At 41.4% G+C, this 21,259-nt stretch overlaps 1 protein-coding gene across 1 annotated transcript in view; it reads left to right on the top strand.

Annotated features, from left to right (window-relative positions):
* agps (alkylglycerone phosphate synthase) overlaps nt 1-20,571 on the top strand; it is a 29,514-nt gene extending 8,943 nt beyond the window's left edge. The window contains exons 8-20 of the mRNA XM_023405698.2: nt 156-236; nt 1,343-1,468; nt 1,787-1,895; nt 6,237-6,364; nt 7,246-7,297; nt 8,798-8,874; nt 8,969-9,081; nt 10,766-10,835; nt 11,551-11,612; nt 12,524-12,613; nt 14,205-14,304; nt 14,459-14,516; nt 18,765-20,571. Coding sequence (XP_023261466.1) covers nt 156-236; nt 1,343-1,468; nt 1,787-1,895; nt 6,237-6,364; nt 7,246-7,297; nt 8,798-8,874; nt 8,969-9,081; nt 10,766-10,835; nt 11,551-11,612; nt 12,524-12,613; nt 14,205-14,304; nt 14,459-14,516; nt 18,765-18,886 — 1,188 coding nt within the window. The 3' untranslated portion in view covers nt 18,887-20,571. The remainder of the gene's footprint in view (nt 1-155; nt 237-1,342; nt 1,469-1,786; nt 1,896-6,236; nt 6,365-7,245; nt 7,298-8,797; nt 8,875-8,968; nt 9,082-10,765; nt 10,836-11,550; nt 11,613-12,523; nt 12,614-14,204; nt 14,305-14,458; nt 14,517-18,764) is intronic.
* The last annotated feature ends 688 nt before the right edge of the window (nt 20,572-21,259 follow it).

Below are 21,259 nucleotides of genomic sequence, written 5' to 3' on the forward strand. Positions count from 1 at the left end.
AACCTACATTAAATGAATGATGTGATTTCCATTCAAACAAAGGAAACAAACAACATAACAGTATTTTTTATACTGTCTGGCAGAAATCATTTATACAAAATGTTTATGACCTCCTCAGTCATAATGTTGTTTGTTGTTTGTTTTTTTAACTGCAGAACCGCATTCTGTGGATTGACGAGAAAAATTTAACTGCCCATGTGGAAGCTGGCATCGTTGGTCAGGACCTGGAGAGATTGGTGAGTACCGCTCATCCATATTCATGTTCATTACTGGAAGAGCTTACATTACTGTAAAAATGTGCCAACAGTCAAGCTGTGTGACCATTCACATGCAGGTTGTCCATGCTCAGTCACCTTGGTACTTTTCGCTCAGAAGATCGAACAGGGTTTAGGAAGGCGTTTGAGACAGGAGCAGAGTGCTGAAGGGGAGAGATTAGAGAATGAGGCGGTGGTCATGAGCAGATGGCACCATCAAGCTAATTCAGAAAAATGGAAAAGGAGTGGGTGTTTGATGTAGAGGAATGCGTGAGCTGCATCTAAAGCAGACTCCACCTCTGCATTTAGACGGGGCCATTTTGATGGAGCAGATGGGTCTGCATTATAAACTGCCTTCCAGGGGAGTGATGTGATAAAACAAGGCCTGATTTTTACTCCTGTATTGCTTCTGGTGGGGGTTGTTGATGTTCTTTAAGGTCCTTATTATTATTACTATTAAATGTTCTGACTATAAATGCAATCTTTTTCGGGGGTTGGACTGCCTTGTTGAGAATGTGTGGGTTCCTGATGACCCCGAGGAATGGTGCGTCTGATGAGGGCTACTGGGTCGCTCAAAGGATCTTTTTGCGGCTGTGGAAGCTGAATGCTCAGCAATCTCGTATCACGCTTGTATAAGACATAGATTTACATAGACATGCCGAGGTGAAGATTCTATAATTGTCATTTGAATAAAAAAAGGTTTAAATAAGTCCCCTGAAAATGTGCAGCTGTCATTTTTCACATGACATCAGTGCTCCAGTCAAGCAGTGGAATTCGACACTGTCCAAATAATGCATTGATCTCCCGTCTTAGTCTTTTCATGCTCTTTCCACTTGGTTTATTTTAGGCTGTTGTAAAAATCTATGATGCCATAAACCCTGGGTTTTAGCATTGCAGCATAATGAGAGCAGTGAAATTCAGTGGCAGAGCTGCAATTATTTTTTTCCCTTTGCTTGCTCATTCTTTTTGGATGTTATTAAAAGATTCTTGTGGGTTTACAACATCAATGTTTTCCAAACACTTTTGGCTCAGTTTTAATTGCAACAACAAATGTATGTTTGTTTGTGTTTTCCTTTTTTTTTTCGCAGCTTAATGAGAGTGGCTACTGTACAGGGCACGAGCCTGACTCCATGGAGTTCAGCTCCCTGGGGGGCTGGGTAGCAACCAGAGCATCAGGCATGAAGAAGAACATCTACGGCAACATTGAGGACTTGGTAAGCCGCCCACTCTCACCTTTATCTTCCTGCTCATGTTTGTTCCAAACAAGGGATGACAGTCAGGACATAGCAGTTACTGTGCAGTCATTAGAAAGGAAAATTATTAGCAAAAGTTTTTTGGACTTTACCCTCAACTCTGAAATGCATGGGTCACAGTATCAGTTTGGAAATGCACTGAAATACATGGCACACAATATCCAAATTATATTTTTTGTCAACATTTGTTGAACTGTGAAAGAAAAGTATACTAATGTTTGCATATTTTTATTTCTTAAAAAGTGTTTGTTGTGTTGCTGTTTTTTTTTGACTGAATAGATCATCCACGTAAAGATGGTGACCCCTCGAGGTGTCATTGAAAAGAGTTGTCAGGGCCCACGCATGTCCACGGGCCCAGATATTCACCACTTCATCATGGGCTCAGAAGGTTTGCTTCCTTTCTTATGTGATTTAAGTGCACGTGGGTAAATAGGCACGTGTGTGTTAACATGAGTTTGTGGGTCTGTAAAAACCTTTGTGATAAAACAGTAACATCAGGACGGTTCTCATGCTGTCGGGTTCTTACACATTAACCAGCTTTGGTGAAGATGTGATCTGGAGGGGTGTTAGTTAGGAACCAGCGAGTGTCCTCCCTACCCCATCTGCGGTGCCCTGTCCTTGTGAATGCCCACAGAGAATACTGCCATATGCCAGGTTTCCCCTACATAATGAGGAGGTTCAGAGACTCTTGGCATCGTTATGTTAAACAGCTGTGGATACAAACTTTATATTCGCCCTACAAAGCTCAGCAATCTGCTCCCTGACTGGGCTGGGATCATGGAAGAAGTCTCCATTTGTACTCTTTAGAACTGATTTCAGTTCCATGAGCACACCAGGATAAGATCAAAATCAAAATTTGCTATTTATTGCTGAATTACCAGTAATACATCTGCATAAATGAAAGATTTTAAAAAGTTGCATCATGACTGTTCTGGTTATACAGTATAAGCCACTCTGTGATACTAAATCTAGACCTGTGTAAACTGATCACAATCAGACCTCCTGCTTTGGCTGACACTTGTCATGTTGGCAATATTTTATATGAAGTCAGCCAGATTTATTTTTACTCTGCATGACTCAGTCAGCATACAGTTAATGATCTTATGAATTCTTTATGCCTGAATAATCTTTGCCATAAATTGTAAACACATGCAAGTACATGGGGTTATATAGAGTTCATGTAGTTTCCCTTAATCTTACTTCTCCAAAAGGAAAATTTGTAGGGCAGTGACAGCACTGAACACAGTACTGTAAATCAGGGTTCCTGTCAACACTTCCCCTCTGATGTTTAAATTACGGCCCCCTCGAGTTTTCCGATCTGATATGTATGAACTAAAAATGAAAGGGAACTTTCACATGAACATTTCTATGTGTAAAAGCATGTGAAATAATTCAAACATTATCACAGTCATCAGAACATTAAGACTTTAGATAATGTTAAGACTTTAAGAGGGTAGACATACTGTACGTTTATCAGAGTGAGGGTGAGGAAGAGTGTTAACATTCAGCTGTAAAAGCCACATTTCCAAAATAACTGCAGTATTTTTTAGGTTCTTCATCCTTAAAACAAATTCTGTCATTAAAGTAAAAACTGAAGACTTGCCTCTTTGTCAAAAGAAAAAACCTTTTCAAAGTTAAATATTTGTAAAAACAGAAATTTTATAGCTTGTACCATGGCTCCAAAAACTCCAAAACTCCAAAATGTGCAATTCAACAGACAGTCTGGTCCAAGAGTCTGAGACCACTTTTATGTGGCATGCAGAGTAAACCATCTGAAGGGGAGTTTGCCGTATGGGATTGGTGCACAAATAGAGATGGGACAGGACCACACGTCTCTGGGAGTACATGTTCTTCTGGGAGGCCTAACACCAGAGCTAAGAGGTCACACCACTGCTCGGTTTCATTAAAATTATCTATCTCCTCACCCCAGAAATCCCATCCTGCAGTCTGACAGTAGGCCACAAGAACCACAACAACAACAAAGCACCACTCTAAAACCCTCAGCTATGCTCTGCATGCTAAGTGGAATGCATCCATTTTATGAGAAATTACTGTGAAACCTTGAATTTCTCATTCACTGCACAACAACCGGGTCTCTTTATCTCTGTGACCTTGAAATAGCCTGAATGCAAAGTATTTTCTTTACCCCTGCTACAACCAGTGTAAAGGATGATTGGAATAATCAATGATAATTCCTTTGTCCTTTAAACCCCTCACAACTGTGGATGTAATGTCGCTATGTGAAGCCAACCAGTGCTAAACTAATGGACAGAGGCGGTTTTTTCATTATTAAGTGGTGGCTTCACAGTGGTCAGTGTTGTCCCCAAAGTGTTTTTTTTTGTTCAAAAGCATTTGATGTTAAAAGCAGAGAGATGTATAATTTATAAAATTTATAGGGAATGGTTCCTCTCGCCAAATACTAATCCTGTAAGAGGAGGTTGGTTTAATAGCTTCAGTCATGGCAAAAATGGCTTAAGCTGCACTCCAGCATTTCTTAGCATTGCATTCGTCCCCAGGAGAAGAGTGTTTTTCTGACCTTGCTGTTCTTATTACCTCCCTTTATTTCTCACTTGCTCACCCTCCTTTACCCTTTTGCACTAGCTCCTCCCTAGCTCTCGCTTCTCTCTCTCTCACACACACACGCTCTCACTCTCTCTCTCTCTCTCCTCTCTCTCTTACACACACACACACGCTCTCTCTCGCTCGCTCTCTCGCTCTCTCTCTCTCTCTCTCTCTCTCTCTCTCTCTCTCTCTCTCTCTCTCTCTCTCTCTCTCTGTGACTCTCTCTCTCTGCTTCTCTGACTCCTCCTCGTTTGCTCCCTCAGTGACTCCTCCTGCCTACTATCAGTAGGGAGGGGCCTGTCTAAAGCCTAATGGAGTCACATGTTTTCCACTGGACCACTAGGGAGCAGCGTGTGGCTTGTAGTGTCACATTAGAGGGCTCATTAACAGCCATAACAGGCTGAGGAAGCCTCCTAATGGACCAGCTATGTTCAGGGGAGATGCATCTCTAAATGGGCATTGTATGTAGTGATACAAAGCATTCAAGCTGGGCAAAGTCAAAAGCTTTGGTTTACACTGATAAAATTCACAAACATGAAAGTAGAGCTGTTACTAACAATTATGCTTTCTGATTCATTTTACAATTAATTGATTAATCATTGAGCCAATTGAATCTCCTAAATGACCATTACAAGTTGTTTTGTTTGACCAACAGTACAAAATCCAAATATACTTAATTTATAATGATAGAAAGCAGAAAAAAGCAGCAAATCCTCACATTTAAGAAGCTGGCATTATGTTCAATAAACCACTTAAACAATTGAAGATAATCAAAATTGCCGAACATTACTTTTCTGTCAGTTGACGTGTTGTTCCAGCACTACCTTAAATGACTCTAACACGGTGTTAGCACATCATACAGTTTGCAAATATGCAGTTTGAGAACAAAGGTATTGTGAAATTAATTGGTCCAGTAACATGAAAACTGGATTCACAAAATAATTGACTGGCTAGCAAGTAAGTTGTTGGGAATTAGGATGGGAAAGTGGTCTCAGACTTCTGGACCCAACCGTAAACTCTTCCTCATGCTGAGATGAAACAAAGTTTCACCAGTGAAAGAAAAACATTCAGCTAGGTTCCCATAGGACTTACCATTTCTTTATAATGCTCTATTTGCTCTATATGCTCTTATTAGTGATGTTGTATTGTTGTCTGTTGTTGTAAATGATGATGATTCACACAATGTCTTCCCAGACATTTGTCATTTTTAATGGAAGTGGTTATTATACTTAGGTTAGATGTTATGACACATTGCACACACATTCGTATTATCTCATTAAGATGAATGTCTGACTAGGATTCCTGCTGCTGATATTTATTGTGGCAGAAACTAGAGAATACTTTTGTTTTTTACCATGCACTTTGTGTGTGTGTCAAACATTTCCTAAATTAAAAAAGCCATAGAAAGCCAAAGCCAACATCTGGTCCATGTTGCTCTCATGTCGTCTTTTGCAGAGATTGCATCAGATTTCCTGTTTTTCTTGTCACTCAATGTAATTTCATACACTGGCTGTAGTTAAGAGAGGGAAATCTGAAGCCCTGTATCTTTCTCTTGAAAGTCAGAAAAAAAAGGTCTACATAGTGTCACAACATATAAACACAGACTTTTTTGGTTTATAATAAATAATATTAATGTTACAGATTGGAGGGAAGGCAAACGGCACTCCCTAGTTACAGCTCACTGTCAGCTTGGATACTTGTATGAGAACAGCTTTTTTTTTTTTTTTTATATCCCAAGTATTAATCACAGACACATTTGCTGTGGGAGGGAGAGTAGACACTCTGGTTTTCAGACATGCAATGTGACTCCTTCAGCGGCAGCAGCTTACGACTGACAGTTTTCAGGGTCATAAGGTCAGCCCGAGGTTTCCTTGTACCTGTATATGTGGTGCTGCTGTTGGCCTCACTGCCTTTGATAGAGCCCTGCTTTATTTCCTTGTGCTCTTAAGCTGATAAATCTTAGTTGTCCCCCAGTGTGTGGTAGAAAACCAGATCTACCAGGTGAAATGTGATACAAAGGTCAACCCAAAAACCCTTGGGACATGTACCAGAACCCTGTAAAACGGTCTTAAGTTCCGCTCTAAGAGGGGGTTAGGTCATATAAATTGTGGGAACTGATTTACTTCTTTTTGTGCAACTCAAAATCTCTCACTATGATTTTCCACAGGAACCCTGGGTGTGGTTACTGAGGTAACGATGAAGATTCGTCCCATGCCGGAGTATCAGAAATATGGCTCGGTTGTTTTCCCTAATTTTGAGCAGGGAGTTGCTTGTCTTCGAGAAGTTGCCAGACAGGTAACGTGTTAATATTTCCTTTAAAATGTTGCACTTTGTTAGTCACTGCTTTCTTCCCCTGTCTCAGCATGAGACTAAGTGCTTTTAGTGTTTGTGCCCAAACTAAGTAGTAAGTAAGTAGTAAGTACTAAGTACTAAGTAAGCACTTTCCAATCTTCACTTGATCTCTTCACTTAAAACTGTCCTGCCAACAGAAATCAGAAAAAAACAAATCAAATTGTATTTTTAAACCAACTTATTCTTTATGTTTAAACATAACTAGTCCAAACTAGACTAACTAAATTCAACACTATTGAAGCTATTATAAAAAAAATACTGTAACCAGATGTTGAGACTCTTTATTGCCCAGACCCTGCAGAACATGTTGTCTTTATATTAACAGCATCTTACAAGTGCAAAGGCATATTTTTAGTGTTTGTGTCCACCAGTAGAACATGGTGGGTTCGGTATTTTCCACTGTTGCTTAAAGACACCCAGCCCAGTTTTTGTGTGATGTCCAACATCAATATTTCTCTTCAGTTGATCAGTAAATTCACACAAGTGCAGTTCATCCTTTTTCCCCTCGCTGTTTTTTCCGTTCTCCTCCTACAACCAAAGCACCACAGGGTGATGATCCCAAAACAAAATAAAGCAAATCAAAACTTGACTGTGCCAGTTGGAACTTTTTATCAAATGCATCAACTACAGACTGTACATACAAGAAACCAAAGGCTTTAAAGCCAAAGCTCCAACAGTTGCACTGAATTTTGACACTGATAAATATTGATTAAATTTAGTCTGATATGATCTGGAAGTTTTTTCTTTTTCGTTTAACATAATTCTGCCAATTTGCAGGACCTGTGATTCAAACAAAATAATATAGACCAACTTTTTTTTTCCAGAGGTGTGCTCCAGCATCTATACGACTCATGGATAATGAGCAGTTTAAATTTGGTAAGTTTTGTTACATCATTCACATTTTAGCCCAGCCTCGGAATATCACTGCAACTAAGCTTTATAATTGACCTGGCTTTCATTTTCAGGAAGTGTTCTTTCCTTTTAGGCTCTGATGTAACCTTTGGCTTTGATCAGAGAGCTTTGCGACATGTGGCACATGGCAGGCTTTTAACCAGCAGTATAATAGTAATCATATTTATTTAGAGTTGAATATTGTTCCTCACAGTGTATATCTTTTTTTCAATATTGGGTTGATGCTTCATTGATGTACTATATACCTCTGAGAGAAGAACAATGAATGGCAATGGCACAGAATCCAATGATTTTACCTTCTGCAGCACTTAATTGGTAAATTGATTATTATTTCTGTAGCAGAATAGCTACACACACACACACACACACACACACACACACACACACACACAGATAAAAAAAGATAAAAAATGACCCTGGCCAAAATGAAGTAGTTGTTACATTGAAGTTTTATGATGTTGTTTCTTAAGGTCTAGTGGAATACATCTGCCGTTGCCAGAGATCTCTGTAAAGTTCCCCAGTCTCCAGGGATCTCATTATCTCCACTATATTTCCACTTTTCACAGAGTAGGCACTTCTTAGCATTAAGTAGGGAAGATGAAGCGACCAGGTTTTTCACTAATAACTAAAACTCATGGCTCTGTGATACCTTCTTGGGCTTATTAGTGGCTTGTCCTCACTTTTAATCATGTTGGCTGTTGAGTAAGGAGAGTTGATGTATTCACAGGTCTTTTTCAGATTGGGACTACAAGTACAATTTAGCACTGCCTGTCTTGATACACAAGATGAAAAATGAGAATGTTGTAGTAAGTAGCAGGGTGTGTTGATATGCAAAAAAAACAAGCAAACCACGGAGGGGAGAGTTAAAAGTGAAATTATGCACAGTGTAGGTGTAATTTTCTCTCTCTGGATGTTCAGTATTTAATTAACGAGTATGATAGCTGTGAGAGACCTAAAGACCTGCAATCAAATTTTGGAATGGAAACAATTAGGACACTAAGTGATGAAGAGACTTGAGCATGAAGGGAAATAAATGAACTGTTAAGTCTCGGCGACATCACCCGTGACTTCCCCGCTGTGATTGATAACCATCCCATTGGCCCCAGCCCCTCATTTTCGCTTGTCCACGGGCGCTTTTGTGCGTCCGATCAGGAATAAATCAAAAAGTGTGGGTGAGGAAGACGGATATCGCTGTGTCAACCCCACTTCCCTTCGGAAACCCTCTGATTTATAGTCGCTGTCGCTGGCAGCCACTGGCCAGTTGTAAAGTTATTCAAATGTTACCATTTGTTTTTCCTCCTTTTGTTTGAAACCCCCAAATAAATCTGACTCGCTTGCCCTCTCAGAACACTGAAGCATGCGAGCAGAAGCGGGGTGTGACTAACGTGTGAAAAATATTATCAGTTTTTCAGGCTCCCGTCTTTGTGAATAAATGGAGCTGATTTTTATCTGATATTTTCACAGGTCATGCCCTGAAGCCTCAAGTGTCTTCAATTTTCACATCTTTTTTAGACGGGTTGAAGAAATTTTACATCACCAAGGTAAAAAAAAAAATAATAATTAGAGGCAAACATCACCATTTGCTTGGTGCGAGTGTTTGTTCATGGAAAATGAATCCAACTCTTTAATCACCAGTTCAAAGGGTTCGACCCCAACCGCTTGTGTGTGGCCACCCTGCTGTTCGAGGGAGACCGTGAGAAGGTTCTGCAGCATGAGAAACAAGTTTATGACATTGCTGCAAAATTTGGGTAAGTATTTATTGCCTCAACTTCTTCCTGTATCAGAACACCCCACTTCGCAAAGATCACTTAAAGATCCTGGCCACACAAATGACAAAGCACCATTTAGCAGGATTTTGAACATGATAGGAAGCTGCCTGAGGCGTTGATGGCACCTTTTTTTAACCAGCCATTGTGTTGTAGCAGTGGAAAGGATGTAGAAGCACAGTTACACTCTTCAGATTTGGTCTTCCACTCAGTAGTTTGTCTCGGATTGATGAATCACCTGTAGATGTCCGCCTGTCAGGCCAGCTTTTATGTTAAAGTAGGTGTGGTGTGGGTGGTGATAGTGGGGCACAGCTCCCCTCAGGCAGCACAGGGCGAGGGGACACAGCCTGGAAGTGCTTTGCTGTTGTGATTGATCATGAAATGGATCAATGAAGACTTTTGGTGGAAATCAGTTACCTGTCAGCCAGAGAGGGACACTCTCTCCCTCTCAATCCTGAGCCTGTTTTCAAACCCCTCACCCCTAAAAAGCATCACAGATGGGTTCATCCTAGAATAAGTTAACCTTTGTGCCATTCAACTGGTTATAATGATCAAAAATGATTTTTATTTTTGAAGGCCGTGAAGTCATAATTTTGAACATGTTGTTTCAGTCCAGAGTTCACTGTTTCAAAAATGCTTTGTGTCGTTAACAGATATAAGCCATTTAGCCACAGCTATCTAACAAGAGGACTGATATGTGTGAATGTTATTTTTATTTTCTAAAAGCTCCGGTATCATTTCTTTTGGTTATATTTTTAGAAACTGGGAAGTTTCCTGTGTTTATTATTCATGATGCATGAATGCAACTTTTCTGTCATTGAACCATTTCTTATTTTCTTTTTCCAACTTTACTAATTAGCACTTTTCCTGTATTTCTTCTTTTGCTTTCTTATTACCAGAAGATTTTCTCATCCTAGCTTAATAAATCTTGGGTACATGGCGACATAATAATAATTTAAACCAATCTGCTTCCAGAACAGGTTTTATTGTTAATATACCTTGCATATAAATATAAATGAAATTTGACTCGCTTAAAAAGAAGCACTGATGCAAATGTTACCAGTTTACTCTTGTTGTAACCATCACCTTGTTGAATGTAACCTAAACCAGTCCAACAGGGACACACCATGGATCTCCAGTGCTCCTCACTGGGCAACATCACCCATTTCTTCCTGACTATGTATAACTGTTTGTCTTACCGTTTGGCAAAGTGCCTAGATTTGCAGGTCGCTCGAGCACTGTCCTGGTAGTAGCCAGCGATTAAATCTTAAGAAACTTGTCAGTTACATGCAACACCCTCTGCTTTATTGCATTATTTCAAATAAATCATGATCACCCATCAGATCAAGTGCCAGTGATGGATTAGTGTGGTTCTGTAAGGAATATTTTCTTGTGGTGTCTAGAAACAGGAAGAAGGGTGAAAATCAATATAGCGATTTTCTAATGAGCTTGGCCTGATTAGTTTGGGTGGTAGATGAAAATCTGATTACCCACTGCAGGTGATGGATGTGTGGCTGACCTGTGGCGATGCACAGAGCATAGCTTCATTGATCTGTACGTTGTTGGATTGACAGGCTCCCAGGCAGCTGTTGTGAGGGGGAGCGGTCAGACCAACAAAGCTAGAAGAAAAGAGCTGTTAAATATTAACCCTGTTATCTGCTTCCAGGGGCCTGGCAGCTGGAGAGGACAATGGGCAAAGGGGCTACATGTTGACCTTCGTCATCGCTTACCTCCGGGTGGGTCACTCCTTTGGCTTTTTTTCAGCCTGAGCTGATGGGCAGGTGGGGCGGCGGGGTGACGCAGTCTGACAACAGATAGGATAGTGAGCAACACAGAAAGGCTGCAAAATGTGACCTCAGGAGGTCTTTGATTTGATCTGGTCACAGTTGTTGTCAGGGTGTCTAACACTGAGGTATCTATGTCATGAGGACAGCACAGTGGCTGCAGTCAGAATGACAATAGAGAGTTGTCTTAGGTCAATTTTGTCAGAGGCTTCTTTAAGTCTTAAGAAACTGACACAAAGTGGCTTCTTGAATTAAGGTTCCAGAGCTGAACAGATACACAGTCTTCAACCTTTTCTTACTTCTACAACTGGCGGGCTTTCTGCACAGATGATGACTTGAAAGTTTGGCTTGAAAAGAGTAATTAGTTCTCTCTCACAAAATGTAACCATCTAAGCAACACGCCGCACACATTTGAGCTATGAAATTAGCTATAAACTGATATGTCACGAAGAAGTTGCCTGTTCCTCAAATGCTTCAAGAAACATAAAAACCCTCAAACCAAAAGAGCTAAAGAAACACAACTTTATATCACAACACTAGGTTGCTACAGCGCAAGTAAACCTGTTGTCTGATTACCTATATAACCTGGTTTCTTATGTGCAGGGAAACATAACTGATAGACCATTCACCTATCAGCCTTCTAACGCTAATGTTGTCTCCTGCACAGGACTTGGGGATGGACTACTATGTGATCGGGGAGTCCTTTGAAACCTCTGTGCCCTGGGACAGGTAAATACACTTATATGAGCTGTGGGCTTTCCCCTGTTAAATTTAAATAGCGGTTAACATTTTTCTTTACTCACCTCCCACACATTCAGTCCTGAGAGAGTCCTCTGTCTTCCTCCTGCTCCTGTTTCCCCTCCTCTCTTTTATTTTGTCTTTGCCTCTGTCTTTGATGTTCATCTTCATGCCTGCCTTCTCTCCCCTATTACCCAGCTCTGCGTTGGCGGAAGCTTTGCCTCCTCAGCTTACAAACCCACCGTTATTGATATATATGCGCACACACACACACACACACACACACACACACACACACACACACACACACACACACACACACACACAGACAGAGGAGAGATCCATGTGTGTGTTCGGTGTGGGGGAAATGTAATGTGAGGCACAGATTCATCTCACATCCACATGTGGTGTGTTCTGCATTTTCTACATGTTTTCATCATCTTTTTTTTTTTTTTTTTTTTACACACACACAACAAACAGGAACACACTCAGCTCCATGTCGTGTAACATGCCTGACGGGAGAGACCAAGAGATCAGGCACTGAGGCGAGCATATGTGCCTGGCTCATTACCCATCCTCCTCCCCATCCTCCACACTCCACACACGGCTGCACATGCTTAGGGCTGGCAGCCATTTCCACACCACAATGGCCATCATGTTAGTCTGTCTCGCCTCCTCCTTTTTCAAGGCCTTGTGATCTTTTTCCAAATTTTTATAATTTTGCACCTGATCCCTCCCACCCCCCACAGGTGACAATCATGTTTTAAAAGCACAAACATCAGTTTGGACTGCACGTTTAAAACCTTTCATGAGCAATGCGTGACATTACGAAGTCTAATTTTGTTTCTGTTTTGTCTGGTCCAGACTTGAGTTTTTCAATCTCACATTTACTTTATTTCCAGGGTGTTGGACATTTGCCGGAATGTAAAGGCGCGCATCGTTCGAGAGTGTAAAGAGAAAGGAGTGCAGTTTCCACCGTTATCCACATGCAGGTATTGTTTGAAAACATGAGTTTGAGCCTGAAGGTAGAGCACACACTCATAATATTCATTGGATCTCACAATGGATACCAGTGCAGATACAATCTCTTATTTTCCATACCAACACCAAAATAACTATTTTATATCAACTGTCTTTAAATAATACAAACTAGTACTGCAACTTATAATTATTTCCCTTGTATCAATTATTTTTTCCAATTGATCAATTAATCATTCAGTGTCATAAAATAGTTAGAAAATCTCTACTCTTCAGATTGCACATTTTGTCTGACCAACAGTTCAAAACCCCAAATTTTCAATTTGCTTTGATATAAAAATTGAGGAAAGCAGCAAATTATCACATTTAAGAAGCAAAAATGAAAGAAATGTTCAGCCTTTTTGCATTATTGTTTTTCTTGATTCTTTTTTTTTTTGGTAAATGGATCGATTGTTTCAGCTCTCATAAAAATATGTTTTTCTTCAAAACCCTTTTTTCTCATTCAGCAAAAGAAGCTAATGTTCTTAGATATTGTAAAGGGACATGGCCGGTGTTAATCCTTTATTTTTCTTAATGTCAACAAATCCCATGAAAAGACCAAAACCCACAATGTGTTTGTCTGTCTTTTGATACTCACAGACTTCTCTTACCTGTCTGTGGCACTCAGCCTGTTCGCTCATACTGAAGACGTAAATCAGTGTGGCTCACTGATGTGTTTTTGGAAAACCATGGATGTCTATGGCACAGAGGAATAAGATATATAAGTCTTTGGATCCACAGGAAATACTTTTTTTTTTTTTTTGCAAAGTATTGAGATTGCATACTCAGTCCTGCCCCCGACCCCCAGTGAGTTAGCAAGAGCCACACAGACAGACGGACGGACAATCTGACAGACGGCGAGCTGGTTGAGGACCGATTAGTCCTCAGCCTGATTATGCTACAGCCATTCATTTCCCGGCTGCAGTCTGTCACATGATTGATTTGTCCATTTAACCTCTTGAACAGTCAGTGTGCCAGGTGATGGGCCATGTCAAATGAACAAGGGCTCTGCACCCTGCTCCTCCACAGGGAACAAGGCCAGAGAGAGAACATTTTATTCTCAACAAAAAGATTATTACACATGTTCTTCAAGAGAAAACGCCTGAATTCAACCTGTATTTTATTTAGAAGCAGCTACATGAACAGTGGGGAGAGTTTGTTTTTTGTAAAACAACAAAACTGATCAATTTTCTGCTCCACATCAAAGTGACAGTTGAGTCATTCTCTTACCTGCAGAACAAATGTGGCTTAGATGATTCAGTAAAAGTGTTTGATGGCCATTTAATGTGCGATAATGTTATGTTATTAAAGGTGACAGTGCTTCCACTCTGCCTCCGCTTTCTGGAAACAATGAATGGAATTGAGGTCAGGGGTTCACTGTGGAAAGCCAAACCTCCCACTTCACTTTGTTTTCCAATTATGAGGGAAAAAATGCACTTATTGTATGAAAATGGAACCCCTTTACAAAACACTGCGCTTTGGGTTCATGTAAATTAGATTTTTCCAGAGAAGCATCAAGGAATCTTTTCTGTTTCCTTAAACATGACTTATGTGTGTTTTTTACAGGGTGACTCAGACGTACGACGCTGGTGCCTGTGTCTACTTTTACTTTGCCTTCAACTACAGGGGACTCAGTGATCCAGTACATGTGTATGAACAAGTGGAGGTAAGTCCACTTTCCAGCATTATGCCATGCTCCTGTCCTGTTATTACATGTGATGTAATGATATGTTGACTTTCCAGCACCCCGCAGAATGAATGTCAGAATATAGTATTATATGATATTTATATGATATATGGTTTCATTTTTTGTTTCCCAGCATGCAGCTAGAGAAGAAATCCTTGCCAATGGAGGAAGCTTGTCACATCACCATGGAGGTATTGAACTCAAAGAATTTCATACTAAAAAGTCTGTTTTTGTAAACATGTTGTGAGTACTGCTGAAAGCAGGTGCACATTATTCACAGCCAGCAGCCTGAGTTGGATGACTGTTTCATAGCATGAGCATTTATATTTGCACCTTCCCCTAAATTGTAATTTATGAAAAGAGGTTGTTGTGAGTGGCAGCGGCAGCATGGCGAGCTTTCCCGGTGTGCTCTTCCGTGCTAGCGAGCAGGCAGCCAGTCGTGCTGTAAATGTGCATTTGGTCAGAAATCTTTCATTGGTTCCTTCACGTGTCCAAAATATGTTCCTGCAGCTCAGATGAATGACTCTGACTCGGCTATTTGTTCATTTCACAAGTGACCAAATGAAACGTGAGCAGGGGAGGGGGGCGAAACAACTCTCTGGGCCCCATCAGGGCTAACCGAAATGGCTGCCTTATCTATATTGCCATCCGCCTCGCTGTTTTCATACATCACTTCAGGCTATTCATCACACCTGTCAAAAACAGTATGCAGTGAATCAGCTGCGATATTAAATCACAATTTTTCCTGAAGGCGGGGACGGGTTCAAAATTAAAAGATTGCTAATAAAAAGGAGGCGGCAGGCCGGGGTAAATGATGCAGCCGTTATCGCCGGCTGTATACTGACCTCCAAACGGTGGCCCGGCCACCCCGAGCAGCACAGGGAGGTGACAGGGGGGAGAGGAGGGGATATTGATGCAGCTCCCGTGTGCGAGGCCCACTCTGTAATTGTGATTAATAACAGTGGGGCTTGCTATCTGGGCGCAGACAGGCCGGTTTGTCTGCCCACAATCAGCGCTTGACAAATGGAGCTAGTTTCACTGGTTTTTGTGTATCAAACAAAACAGATGTAGTCAAGGATGGTGAGGTGGGAGGCCACCGGAGGAAATATACATTTTTGTGGCCCTGTGTTTACAGCAGGTCAGCACGGTGCAGCGTGGGCGTAGGTAAGGGAATCTGGGTGTGCAGAGCGCTCTACCTCTTTCTCTGCAGGACATAATACTCAGCTGGCACTCAGCTCATGTGTTGACTGCTTTCCATCTTAACAATGCTGTTGAGTTTAACTTAAGAAGGAGTCGGTTTCATCGCCTCTCCTCACTGGCCAAACCTCTGTCTGTTTGATTATTCTTTGGTTCTGGAAGCCAGAGTACCGGGAGAAATGTCCTCTTTAACTAGGTCACCTGTGTCGCAGCGGTGAAGAGTTGTTGAACATCCATCACCAGGAGAGTCATCCATCTATCAGCCCTGCACCGCGGCTGCCCAGCCCATACCTCCACCTCGGCCATATCACAGGAATGCAGGGCCACTACCTTACCCCGTCTTTCATGTCCTGACCCCCATTTGTCAGAGAAACCCGGCAAGGGTGAGAACAGCGCGTCGAAGGGGTGAAGCTCAGCTCGGCCTCCACAGTCTCCTCTCTATGAGGGCCACCCCAGGGTGCGCAGCATCTTCACCTCACCTTGTGGCTCCACAGAGTTCCAATCTCTCTAAGTCTGCCAACTGCACCTCCACACAGGTCACTGCACTCAGGAGATAGAAAAATGACCTGATTTAGTGATGTTCCCCTCGTGCCATTCGCCCTGCACTTCCCCAGGCTTTTCCACACCAGAGAAATATGCCACCTTAAGAAAAAAAAAAAGAAAGAAATCTGTCATTTAAAATAACTACCTGCACTTCTTTGCATGTCTCAGCTGCACAGACCAAGCATGGTGAGATTGATTGCAATAGCAAGCAAAAAAGAGAGAATATGACAAGATAGATGTGTAAATTATCACAGTGATGGAGGCAATGATGCAGTCCCAGCACCTTCTGTTTTCTCTCCATAGAGGAGGGAGGGATGGAGGTGGAAGACGGGGGGGAAGGACTGAGGAGGAGGAGGTGGTAGAGAGCAGGGTACTTTCTTAGTTATTGGGTAGCAGCTGATTGGGCCCTCTGTCACCATCTGGAGGTTTGTGTGGTATCAGACTCTCTGGTGACCCCGCTGTCTGCCCTGTTTTGTCAGGAGACGGGCCTCACTAGCCTCATGGCTGATCCCCATCTGGGTTTCCTGGCTGGGCTCTGATAACACGGCGCTCTAATGTGTCAGGGCGGCCCCCTCCCTCAACATGCCCTATTAACATGTTGAGGGAGGGGGGCATCTGGTACCGATGCAGAGGAAGGCGTGTGAACACTCATCACACACCTTTGTATTTTCAGACCTCTGTATCTAATCTCAAGTGATTACATTGCCAGTTGGAGGTGTTTACCCAGCGAGCAGCAGCTGTTCCAGGCTGATCTATTCTCAAATTTATCTTATAGAGTTTTGGAGTAAAGATATTGAATGTTTGCCTTAAGTTGACATGACCTCCAAAAGTTCATATTTACCCAGCTTTGATCTGACATACGGTGACTTTTACATCAGTCTTTGTATTTTCTTTATTCAGTTTAGTTTAATTTCTTAATGTAGCCTTTCATTAAGTCCCTTTGTTTTATTTAACCACCGTAAATCTTCTAATGACTAGTTATTGTTTTTATTTTTTTTCTCTGTGAGACTTTTCAACCTACAGATGCTGCAGGGGTGTTCTTGGTGACTTGGTATACAAAGGTGCATTATTGTGTAACTGCAACATCATAGTTTGATTCAGCCTGGCAACTAAAGCTGCAACTGACAGTTATTTATAAATGATGAATTAATCTATAATTGTTTAATAATCCGTTTTTTGGTCTTTTTTTAGTCTAAAAAAAATATCTAAAAATCATGAAAGACGCCCATCACAATTAAACAAGCCCATGCTAAACTTAAAGCTGATAAAAGGAGCAAATCCTCACGTTTGAAAAACTGGACCCAGGGAATCTTGGTTTAAATTGACAAAAAAGTAATTATTATCTTCTGTTGATTGACTAGTCAATTCCACTCTGCTAGGCATGGAAGGTTTAAGCTTTTAGGGAGGCCTGGGGCAAATATTGGCTGTTGGACCCCTGTTGTGGTTATTGTATCTAACAGCACTCTCTTTATGAATATACACCATGTGAGCACAGGGCCACAAAGTAAGCTAATACGGGCGGGTCTGCCTTAGTTGATATTGTACTTCAGTAGTTCGGATTGCTTAACAAATGTGCAATTAATTAAATTACCAAAAAAAACAAAACATGATATATAATAATATGCTTTGAGTCTGGGTCTTTTGGGGCCTTCCTCTTCTTCTTCTTCTTCTTCTTCTTCTTCTTCTTGAAGTCTTCATTATCAAATTAAAGAAAAATGCCAATAGAATAAATGCAATTTTCTTTGAAAGAATGATGAATTTATAACCTCAACATCTACACATCACAGCTGTGGCTCAGTTTCCTCTGCTGCGTTATTCATTCAAAAGTAAAAAAAAATGTAAAAAAGCTCACAGATTGTGCCATAACATTGTGCAGCTTTATTCGCTCTTAGAGAATCAAAGTTGCTATTTTATTTGAAGTTTTCCAACAAGAGTTTGGCTCCAGCGAGGTTTCCCAGTCCTCCGTAGTAACAAGACCTCTCGCTGGCTCCAGACTCTGCGCTAGGAACCTGTCGGGTACAGACGCTGTGGAGTATGTCGGACTGGACAGCTGGTGAAGCAATGGGCACCCTCACTAGGCTTCATGCCACAGCCACACTCGCTCCTCAGGTTGGAGGAGGGGGCTGGGGGGATTTGGAGGAGGGAGGATGAACAGCAGCTGAGAGCCAAAGTCCTGCTGAGGACAGAGGACCATTGTGTGGTGCTCCACGGTTGGCTTCGGCACCCTGTTGGCGATCAGGCCGGTGTCAGAGGGCGCAGAGCAGCGTTCAGGACAAGCAAGCACAACACCCTCGCAGGTCAGCAGGAGGAGCGCGCTCGTGTGCACAATGAGACAGAAACACACACAGAAAACGCCCCGGTGACTCTGGAGGGAGGGAATTGGAGGGGAGTGGTGGCTCAAAGAGTGAGGGAGCCGGGGACGGCCCGCTACAACCGCCAGCCGGCCTCCTCCTCTGGGAACACACAGAGCCTAATGAGTTTGATAGTCTGCTGAGCTCCATAAATCATGCCATGCAAAACATTTCTCCTCTCTGAATAAAAGCATTTATCACCCTCTGTTTATTCACTCACTCTCACAAGATTGATTGGCTCCCAGCAGCCTGCTGAGCAATCAGCCGTGCCGATTCCTCTATTTCTCCCCCTTCGGTCTTCTTCCGTGAGTTTATTTATTTATTTATTTTCCCTTCTCTGTCATTCAGTGGGGAAACTTCGGAAGGAGTGGATGAGAGAGACCGTCTCCAATGTCGGCATGGGGATGCTCAAGTCTGTCAAAGACTTTGTGGACCCCAATAACATCTTCGGCAACAGGAACCTCCTCTAATATCCCGCTCCTCTCCATCTGTATCTCACCTTTTTCTAAAAGCATCTTGTGCGTTTTGGATTAATAGATACTAAAAGTGAATTTAAAATGGACAGAGATCTTGTCTTTTTCATCATTAGTGTAATTCAGTGCCATTTACTGATTCACCCAAACCTTTTTCTTTTACATTATATTGCACTTAATATGCTGTAACAATCTTTGTCGTTCATGTTGAAGCTCATTTCTGCTGTTGTGTCGTGGCCTCAGCTTGTTGGAGCGGCAGCCACGATGCATCCTGACATGATGCAACAAAACCTTGATTTTTTTTTTTGTCATATTTGCTTTTGTTTAACCTCTTCCTAAAAATCCTTGCCAACATAGTTTACCCTTAAATTTGTTTTTATTTTTCTCATGTGTGTGTGTGGTTGTGTGTGTGTGTGTGTGTGTGTGTGTGTGTGTGTGTGTGTGTGTGTGTGTGTGTGTGTGTGTGTGTGTGTGTGGGTGTGTGGGGCACTTCTTTAGTGGTAAGTTCTAGATGAATGCGCTCTCTAAAGCCCTGTGCCTTTCTAAAGCTTTTGTCTGCCTTCCTCTTCTCCTACTGCACACTCTGGTGTACAGTGAGTCCCTTTGTGAAGCTAAACAGACTTGGACATTATGGTGTCAGTGTCTCCTGTTTGTCTTTTTCATGCCCTCATGCCTTTTGTTGTATTGACCTATTGCCATAAGAGACTTTCTCATCTACGTGTGCGTGTTCCTCTACTGACCAACTTGTTCCAATAAAAACTCCACAGCCCCACCAAAAAGTAATAACCCTTAGAATTACAGTATGATTACAAAGAGAGATAATCCTTGTGTGTTTAGTTTTTGTACTGAAATGGTTTTCCTTGCGTGGTTTGTTACTGAGAAAGTGACGTGGGAAAAAAAAGCCATCGCGTTTTTTCGATCATGCCTGCTTCAGTCTGACCGTTTTTGCAATTTAAGGCCTCTGGATCCTGGTGCTCACGTTGTACCAAAGACTCAACACATCAGACCATATAAACATTACTATAAACATCTGTCTGATTATGTAACCGCCACCTTCACATACATTCAAATCATGCACAGCTAAAGTAGATTTTTTTTTTTTAATCCACATATGCAAAGACGACCCTTCTGAGAGATATGAAATGTCGATATTTGTGACTGTTACATGTGCTAAAACTTTCTATTAAACTCTACTACATCATGTTTCCTACGTTAAAGACACTGTATTGAATTGTTTCTGCTCCATATAATTGGTTGTTCTTTGTTGTTAATTGTTATTGTATCTATATTATGTAAGAGGCTTCTGGAATGGATACTGTAATGTACTACAATTTGATACCAGACTTGTATCATTTAACTACTCGTTTTGAAGCCAAGTTTAGCTTTAAGAGAGCTGTCTGCTTTTTTTTCCTTCTGATCTGTGCTTTGCATTTTTCACATTTTCCTGGACCACCATGTCCTTTTAATTCTTAATATTCCCCCAAAGAAACAGATTCGTTTGGGATCCACTCACCATCTGATATTTAACCTTCCGTGTCAAAAATGTGTGAGAGCTTTTGAATGTTATGGACGTACCTGTTTTTTTTTTTTGTTGTTGTTATTTTCCACTTCTCTTAACAATGTAGTAACATCTAAGTACATTTTGTCAACGCTGTTTGTGCAATAAATTGAACTAAAACATCCCAGTTGATTTATCTCTGAGCTAATATGCAACACTGTTAAGAGAGCAGAAATCCCCCACCGCCCATCTCCCCGTCATATACTTTAATCCCTATTTAGGGTCAACAAGAGCCTGAGAGCTGTTTTTTTTTTTTTTTGCTCTTTCGCTACCTACACTGCACTGAGCTCAAGGTAAACCACCACAGAGGAGTTTAACAGAGCCTGTCTTTTCACTTCCTGACAGGCTTTTATTTTTCTTTTTTTTTTTTCTACACACAAGCTCATTTGGGAGTCATCTTCACCCACACAGCCACCCACACACTGGCTTGCTGACGTCACCGCCGCCTATCAACAACAGTAGAGCTCAGCCTTGGACGATGAAATTCACTGCAGCTATTACATCCCTCTGTAGCTTAATACCCAGGATTGTCTGGATGAATATATTGGGTATAAATAAGACATGAAGGATTTAGACTTGAACATATATTTATTTCTGATTAAACACTGTAACAGCCAGAGTTGTGCAATATTGATTACAGACTCGTATATTTGCAGCCAATTCCTATTCTCTTGTTAAAACGCTCCCTCTAATCTGACTACATCGTGCAGTTTTTCTCCATGACTTTAAATGTGTCTCAATGAAATGTGCTTATGCCTGTACTATTTCATTGAGAGATACAGTTTGTGTGTAGTGATTCATTTGTCCACAGG

This window comes from Seriola lalandi, unplaced genomic scaffold, assembly GCF_002814215.2.
Source record: "Seriola lalandi dorsalis isolate HSWRI2012SDOR001 ecotype SW California unplaced genomic scaffold, Sedor1 jcf7180002054284, whole genome shotgun sequence".
Classification (NCBI taxonomy): domain Eukaryota; kingdom Metazoa; phylum Chordata; class Actinopteri; order Carangiformes; family Carangidae; genus Seriola; species Seriola lalandi.